General features: G+C 42.8%; 1 protein-coding gene across 4 annotated transcripts in view; it reads left to right on the forward strand.

Annotated features, from left to right (window-relative positions):
- The window catches only part of LOC109973122 (FSD1-like protein), a 35,742-nt gene that overhangs the window by 9,304 nt on the left and 18,587 nt on the right, over positions 1–7,851 (forward strand). For all 4 annotated transcript variants that reach the window (XM_020622469.1, XM_020622468.1, XM_020622471.1 and 1 more), the window contains 6 exons: positions 2,166–2,297; positions 2,551–2,652; positions 2,856–2,878; positions 3,262–3,383; positions 6,526–6,753; positions 6,829–6,927. In XM_020622469.1, the coding sequence (XP_020478125.1) occupies positions 2,166–2,297; positions 2,551–2,652; positions 2,856–2,878; positions 3,262–3,383; positions 6,526–6,753; positions 6,829–6,927 (706 nt within the window). The remainder of the gene's footprint in view (positions 1–2,165; positions 2,298–2,550; positions 2,653–2,855; positions 2,879–3,261; positions 3,384–6,525; positions 6,754–6,828; positions 6,928–7,851) is intronic.

Genomic DNA, 7,851 nt, shown 5'->3' on the forward strand with positions numbered 1-7,851 from the left:
AAACTCCGCGTTGCTCAGCGACAGCCCCGAAACCTGACAGATCTAGAGGAGATCTGTGTGGAGGAGTGGGCCAAAATCCCTGTTGCAGTGTGTGCAAACCTGGTCAAGAACTACAGGAAACGTTTGACCTCTGTAATTGCAAACAAAGGTTTCTGTACCAAATATTAACACTGATTTTCTCAGGTGTTCAAATACTTATGTTCAGCAGTGCTAGACAAATAAATTCTTTAAAAATCTTTCAATGTGATTTCCTGAATTTTTTTTTAATTCTGTCTCTCAGAGTGGGAATGCACCTACAATGTGAATTTCAGACCCCTCCATGATTTCTAAGTGGGAGAACTTGCAAAATCGCAGGGTGTTCAAATACTTCTGTTCCTCATTGTAGGCAACAATATTATTATGGGATTGAGGTGGCTGCAGTTTCTGGAGCCAGGCACCACAGTTGCTCTCCACCAACAACAGGAGCACAGGGCATTATGGGAAGTGCCTTGCTCTCACTTGATCTGAAAGCTGATTGGTTTAGATGCTGGATCAACAACATGACGTTTTATAGAGGGTTTACATTTGTTGTTAAATAGGAGAGATTTTGATTATGCTAGTTAGTTCCACAGCGATGGTTTTACTTGAATATTTAAATACTAACATTGAAAACCGATTACATACCCAACAAACAAATATCTGAATAGTCGGATGTTCGGGTCCAGTTGTAGAAAACTTCATTGAAACAACTACTGCACCCTGAAACAAGCTGAAAAGTTTGGTCTGATATCATTTTACTAAATTGGGATCAGATCTGTCAGTATATGAGTGTTTCTGTCACTTCCTGTCTTTGACACATATATGATGGACATGGTGTCACCACTTCCCTTCACTATGCAAAAAATTAAGCTAAAATATCATGAATGCAGTGTCTGCCATTTTGCTTTTTGTGCTATAGTGACCAGAAGTGGAGTGACAGCATCAGACCACCAATCAAAGCAGTCAAATCAACTAAAATACACCATATTAAAAACAAATGACCATCTGTACACACATCACTGTTGTAATATCTACAACAACAAAAAAACACAGAAATCACCTCTGGGAAATATTTATCTGATTTGTACTTTGAGTTTTTAGTTTGGTCATGTCCAAACCACTGCAACCAGCCACCATGTCCATAATTCTTACAGTTGATGCTTCCTGTGCAGACTAAAGGTGGGTGGAGAGCTCCTAAACTGTCCTCCAGTCCCAGTGTCCACACTCGCGGTCTTTGAGGCGCGTTCCCGCTGAGTTAGTGAGGGCTTAGGACTGTCCCGCTGTGAAATTGTGAAATCATCAAGCGCACGAGGGCTCTCTCATCTTCATTTTGAGCCCTTTATGCTCACTTTCTGTAAGTCGATGTTTCTGCAGACTTTACCTGAGGGAATTCCCCACAGTTCATTGTGTTGCGAGGTTAAACACGGGATTAGTCTATCAGGGAGCCTGGAGGCGTAAAGAAATGTCATAAAAGAGAGATGAGAAAAATAAAGACGACAAACTGTAAATGAATAGTCATTCTTATGTTAACTGATGTTCTATTTGTGTATGTTGCTTTGGACAAAAGCATCTACAAAATACTGCAACTAAAACATAAGCATTCTGTATTATGCACCTATTTCGCTCAGCTGGTTTTTTTTTTTTTTTGTTTTTTTTTAACTTAATGATGTCGTTTTGACAAAAACATATTAAACTGATGAGGTAATTGACACTTGTGCCTCATCCACTCTTTAAGGCAGGAGCCTGGATCATGTTCAGAAGAGCCAGTCGTTCCCTGAAGCATCTTGGCTGTGAGGAAAGTGAAAGAAAATAAAAACCTCTCAACCCGCAATAGTTAGAGCCATGGTGCCATTTTGGCGTTGTCATGGTGATGTGGTAGACTTAAGTCACAGAGTGCTCTCCCGTTCCTGTATATACAGTTTCCAGCCCTTGTGGACTCGGGCACTCTGGTGATGTCACTTACGTAAGTCTTTGAGGGTTCAAGGCTTGAGTCCTTAGGGAGGGCTGTGAGATTCCGCCAGTCCGTCTTCATAGCAGCTTTTTGTCTCGACCTCCTAACCTACTGCCTGCTCCTGTCCACTGTCTTGGCATCTTGAACAAGCCCACAATAACATAAAAAAAAATTTAAGTACAATTTGCCCACTTAGGAGGAGTCATGTAAAGTGATGTCCGACCTGGAGGTGGAGCTTGGTGAGCTAAGCGCTGCACTGGAAGAGAAGGGGGCAGAGCTCCGTGATGTCATTCAAGAGGAAAAGCAGAGGAAGGAGGCGGAGCTTCAGGTGGAAAAATTATTGTTTTTATGTTTTATTAACTTTTGACTTCCAGTTTTTGTCTTTGTTCATTTTGTTTTACTTATTTGTTTTTCTTTGTTTTGCAACAATTTTTTTTCTTTTGTTTTAAATTTTTTTTATCCTCCCCCTGTTTTTTTTACAGCACAGAGAAACTTCAGATTTTGAAAGTATTTTCTCTATTCTTTTCCCTCACAAATGTTTTTACTTTTGTGTTTTTTAATATTTAAAAACAATTTTTCAGAACCAACTGTCAGAGGGAAAGTTTGCTCTGCTGTCATGTGAAGAACTGCTTGAGTTTGCAAATCAGACACTTACCATCACCAATGAAGAAGAATTCTTGAAGGTACAATGGGAAGGTGATGAAAAAATGAGCAGACTCTTTAAAGAAACAAAATTTTGTCAAGAAATTTCCTGAAAGTTTTCATTTTGTTTAAAGTCATGATTTAATCAATTATAAACAACACTGCTGTGTGAAAAAGAAATTTAAAAAAAGCTCCAAACAGACACATTAATTTAAATAAGTCATTTTTCTTTTTTATTTTCCAGGCTGCAAAACAAATCAAGGAAAGGTAGGTTCAGTTAAAGTATTTTAATATCAAAGTGTTTAATGATAGTTTCGTCCTCTATGCCAGCGGAACATGCGTTCAGTTGGAATCACGTTCCAACGTTCTCAATATTTCTTTTCTTTCTTTCTTTTCCTGTTGCTGCTTTTGCTGCTTTTTGTTTTTATTTAGATTTACATTTTGTTGTAATTTGGTTATTTATTAATTCTTGTGAAACACTAACATTTAACTAACAAAAGTCTAAGTGAACCATTATAATGAAAGTGTTTAAATGTGAATCCTGGCCCTAACCTTCTTCCTATGTCTAACGCGTAACCCCCCGGCACTAACACTAAAATTCCACCCTCCACCCTCTTTGCACTGGGACCTTGCCCCCCTCATGTTGCCAGGGTAACGATGGCTCCGGCTTTCCGGCTGACAACTCGACCAGCTGCGTCAGAGAGCATGGCGCAATTTACTGTTGACTTCAGTACGGAGAGGACAAGGCTTCAACAACTTAATTTCCTACCTGGTGAGTCATCAGGGAGTTAATTTTTTTACAGAGCATCTTTTTTGCTTTTTTTTTTTTAAATATTTTCTTTCACTGATGACAATCTTAATTCAGATTTCACTTTTTGACTTGTGATCTGTGGTCTTTTCAGTTTTAAACTTGCTATGGTTCAGAGCATTCTTAGGACTGCTTTCTGTCTGATTCAGAAAAAGTAGTTCAAACATCTACGTAGTGCTGGGCGGTATACTGGCTTTAATTCTATGTAAATGTCAGGTTGGCAGTTCTTTTCAAAAAGCATTTTTGTTACATTTCTTGAATTTCTCTTCATCTGAATGTCAGTGAATACATTAAATGCTCTGATAACAAAGAAAAAAAATGTCATCTGTGGCAGAAGCAGGGCTGAAAGACGCATGCCCACTATTTTTACTCATCCCAAAGCCATTGGACGGCCTACCTGTCTGTCAACTTATCTTCCTACTTGTGCAGACTCTTCCCATGTACTCAGTGCACGAGCCAAGAGTTTTTCGTAAGGCGTTGCAGCTGTAGGCAGATATGTTGCTGCTCTGTTTCGGTAGCTAAAGCTAGCGAACTGTGGCAGAGAAGGTACCATAGCAGCTTTGGTTCGCAAGTGTAGACTGTTGTTACAGATAGAGCGCGGCATGCATTGTAGGGGTTTGGAGCAGGGCAGGGGAGGAAGGCGCGCACAAACAAATTGCACACATGTTGGGCACCAGTTGCTAGGTGACCAAAAAGCTTTCCAGGAGGTGGTTAGCAGATATTAACAAGTTTTTCAAGCAGTGGACTTGGATACACAATGTATCTTTCTACATGTCGGTGAAAGCCTCTGGCTTTAGTTGTACTGATGAGGAGAAGGAGGAGACAAGCTGCAGCAAAGAAGAAGAGGGTGTGGGTCCACCATCAGCTTCTCCTCCATTTTCTTTGTGGTCTGTCAGGTCCTCTGCAATTGTACATGTCGGTGTCGTCACAGAGTGCTCTGCCGAGGTTAAACTTTTTTTTCTTTTTTTTTTAACTTCAGCCTAGCGCAGAGGGACAGCATGCACATCCTTGCACTGTGCTCAGCTCAGTGCAACACAGATGTGTTCCTGCACCACACAACACATAGAAATGAATGGGTTGGATAGTGGTGCACAGTGCCCACCGCCTCCTATCTGAATTTGGCCCAAGATATATGGCCTTATAGGCAGTTTTGTTGTTTTTACCTACAGTATGAGAGTGAGAAGATCACCACATGGAACAGGCTCTTTTTACATGCAGCCACGGGTGGGAAAATGCCAACAGCAGTCAGCTCTAAGTGTATAGACAGGATTGTAATGGAGTTAACTGGGCATCAAGGCTTCTCCCCACTGGAAAAGCCCGGACTTCTAAGGCTAGTTACCGGCTAAGAGCCAGTGCTAAAGCGGTTTAGCCATGAACCAGAGGTCCCCATCTACAGTTCAGTGCCACAGATCTGGGTGGGTAACACTGTATTTGAGAAAGTTACAGCTAAAAAGAAGTTGAATGCTGCAAGAAGTAAAACCAGAATTAATGTTGGTGTGGCATTTGAATGATGGCGACAACGGAGAGAACAAAATGGGATGAAAAGTGATGCCACAGTGACCATGTTTCTGTTGGACAGGTAATAATTGGCATTGTTTTATTTGGGGCCATTTATTTTCCTGACATCTGTAGTAGTCAGGCACTGCAAAAAATATTTTGGCATACAACTATTGTGACATAAGCAATATGTATCAGTGGAATAGCATCCTGGGTACAGCTTGCTAGCTAGCCAGGTAGCATAACAACCTGTGATCAGCAACAAGAGGCTCTGTCACTATGATAGATTAACAAACAGAATGGTGAAAAGGAAGATGAAAGTGAGGATGAGTTTGCACCAGAAGTCCTAGTTTCCAAGGAAGGAGCCATGTCTGCAGTTGGGAAGGTTCTGGTTTTCAAAAGACTGAAGCAGTATAGTTTGAGTCACTGTTGCTGCTGTTGGCAGCATTAGCAAACTTATAACTGCAAACTGCTACACCAGCATTATACCAACAACATCAAAGCAAGGTGGAAGTGGAGCTAACATTACTTACACTTGCTCACTTTTAGAGAGGAGCCAGCTGAGGTGGCTCGGGCATCTGTTTCGGATGCCTCCTGGGCGCCTTCCTAGGGAGGTGTTCCGGGCATGTCCCAACGGGAGGAGGCCCCGGGGAAGACCCAGGACACGCTGGAGGGACTATATCTCTCGGCTGGCCTGGGAACGCCTCGCCATTCCCCCGGAGGAGCTGGAGGAAGTGTCTGGAGAGAGGGAAGTCTCGGCATCTTTGCTTAGACTGCTGTCCCCGCGACCCATTTCTGGATAAGCGGAGGAAAATGGATGGATGGATGGATGCTCACTTTTATACCACAGACCTGTGGTCAAGTCGCACAATGGAGTCGTACATCGTTTACAGTCATCACTAAACGTTATCATCATCATCATCATACTGGAGAAGCAGTTATACAAGGCTTAAGAGTTGAGGCAGTTGGCCCTAACAACTTGTAGATACAACACTGTGCATCTATGCTAACTGACAGACCACCATGGAGAAGGCAGCCCACCTGAATGATTGGAGAAGACAACAGTGTTTTGGACACAAACTTCACCTTGCCATAGGTAAATGGTCTTAAAGTACTTTCACACTACTTAGCCATTCACCCTTTCACACACCGGTGTTATCACCAGGAGCAACTTGGGGTTCAGTGTCTTGCTCAAGGACACTTCAACACATTGACTGGAAAAGCCGGGAATCGAACCGTTAATCCTCTGGTTAGGGAATGACCCGCTCTACCTCCTGAGCCACAGCCGCCCCCAAGTATTTGTAATAATTAAACAATTAGATTTTTGTAAGTGATTATTAATAATGTTTCCTGTGTTTGTGTCTAATTTCAGAAAAAGCCATATACATATAGTGAAACCACCAGAATTTTAAGTAATACTGTGATACAAATTTTTGGTCATACTGCCCAGCACTACATCCGCAGTTACTATTAGAACAGAGCAAACATCATCTTCTGATGAAGACTGTGAAACAGTGGAAAGATCCAGAACAAGCCAGTAATAGATACTGTCACCATGTTCACTCTGTGTATAAGTCTTGATGTTTGTTTTTTGTTTTGTTTTTTACAGTGCCCCAAGCTCCAGTGATTGATGTCTCCAGCTGTGTCATCTGTGACAACAATATAACAGTTGTGTGGCTGCCGGCTAGAGAGTCAGACAGTGACGGTGTCAGCAGACCAATTGAACACTATGAGCTTGAATACCAAAAAACAAACCACAGTGACCCGCTGAGTGCTGCAGGAGAGGCATGCTGGGAAAAAATCTGTGACCTCATTGAGACTCAGGTCACCATCTCAGGTTAGAGATCAGAGGTCTCAGGTGAGAGGTCCGACATGTTCAGGACAACCTCTGATGGTTTGTATATGCTTTCAGGTCTGAAGTTTGACTCTCGCTTCGTCGTCGTGCGAGTCCGAGCAAAAAACAAAATGGCTGCAGGAGAGTTTTCTGAGCCCATCACCATGGAAACCAGAGGTGAACACATGAATGGATGGATAATTGGTTTTGCTGATGGAGTGAAGAGTGAGAGAGTGATAAAGAACAAAGATCATTGTTTCTGCTAGAAATTTTTTTCAGGCATGGTGGCAAGAGCGCGATAGAGATTTTCCCTAACCCTTTGCACTAAATTGTGTGGTTATTTGTTTATTGAACAACACCAGACTATTGGTTAATAAGATCTGTGTAAAGGTCACGTAACAACAAAGAGTATTAATAAGATGCATTTATTGAACACAACTGTCAGCTACTGGTTACTTCACAGTCAAAGTTAAAACAATCAATCTTCAAGAAAAATAAGTAAATAACACTTTGCTATTGCTTCTCAAAGTCATAACAAAAATGCAGAGCAAAACATGACAAGATGGCGCCAGTGTTGGTGGCTGCTCGTCTGTTGCTCTCATTCTGGCTGATGATTATGGCGTTTTTAATTGTCGGTGTATCAAGGACGGAGTCTCTGCTGGTGTACGATCGCCGGTTCCTTTTGGACCTTCAATCTAAGGGCGGGGATCTATGTGTGCTTGGACGTGACGGACGAGGAACTGTTCCCCCGGTTTTATCGGGGATCCCGGCTTACTTGCTCCAGGCCTCGGCCTTGTTCCCCTGGCGGAAACATCTTCGTCGGCAGGGCCGGCGTAGTGGGTGGTTGGTGAGACTAAAGGCTCATCTTACATACTCTTCGTCTAGCCCCTGGAGGGGCGGGAGACCTTACCCCGGGTCTATGGTGCCGCAGCGTGTAATGGATCCCAACCATGGCTACCTGGTGTTTGTTGTGGGTGGTGACGAGGGCCCATGGCCCAGTGGGCCTTGCCCCTCTCGGCTTCACCTGCGTGGGGTGGATCTTTGTGCTTTGAGGCCACTTCGACCAGTTTCACAACCGGTGGTACCGCAAGCCCGGGACCT

This window comes from Monopterus albus, unplaced genomic scaffold, assembly GCF_001952655.1.
Source record: "Monopterus albus unplaced genomic scaffold, M_albus_1.0 scaffold281.1, whole genome shotgun sequence".
Taxonomy (NCBI): domain Eukaryota; kingdom Metazoa; phylum Chordata; class Actinopteri; order Synbranchiformes; family Synbranchidae; genus Monopterus; species Monopterus albus.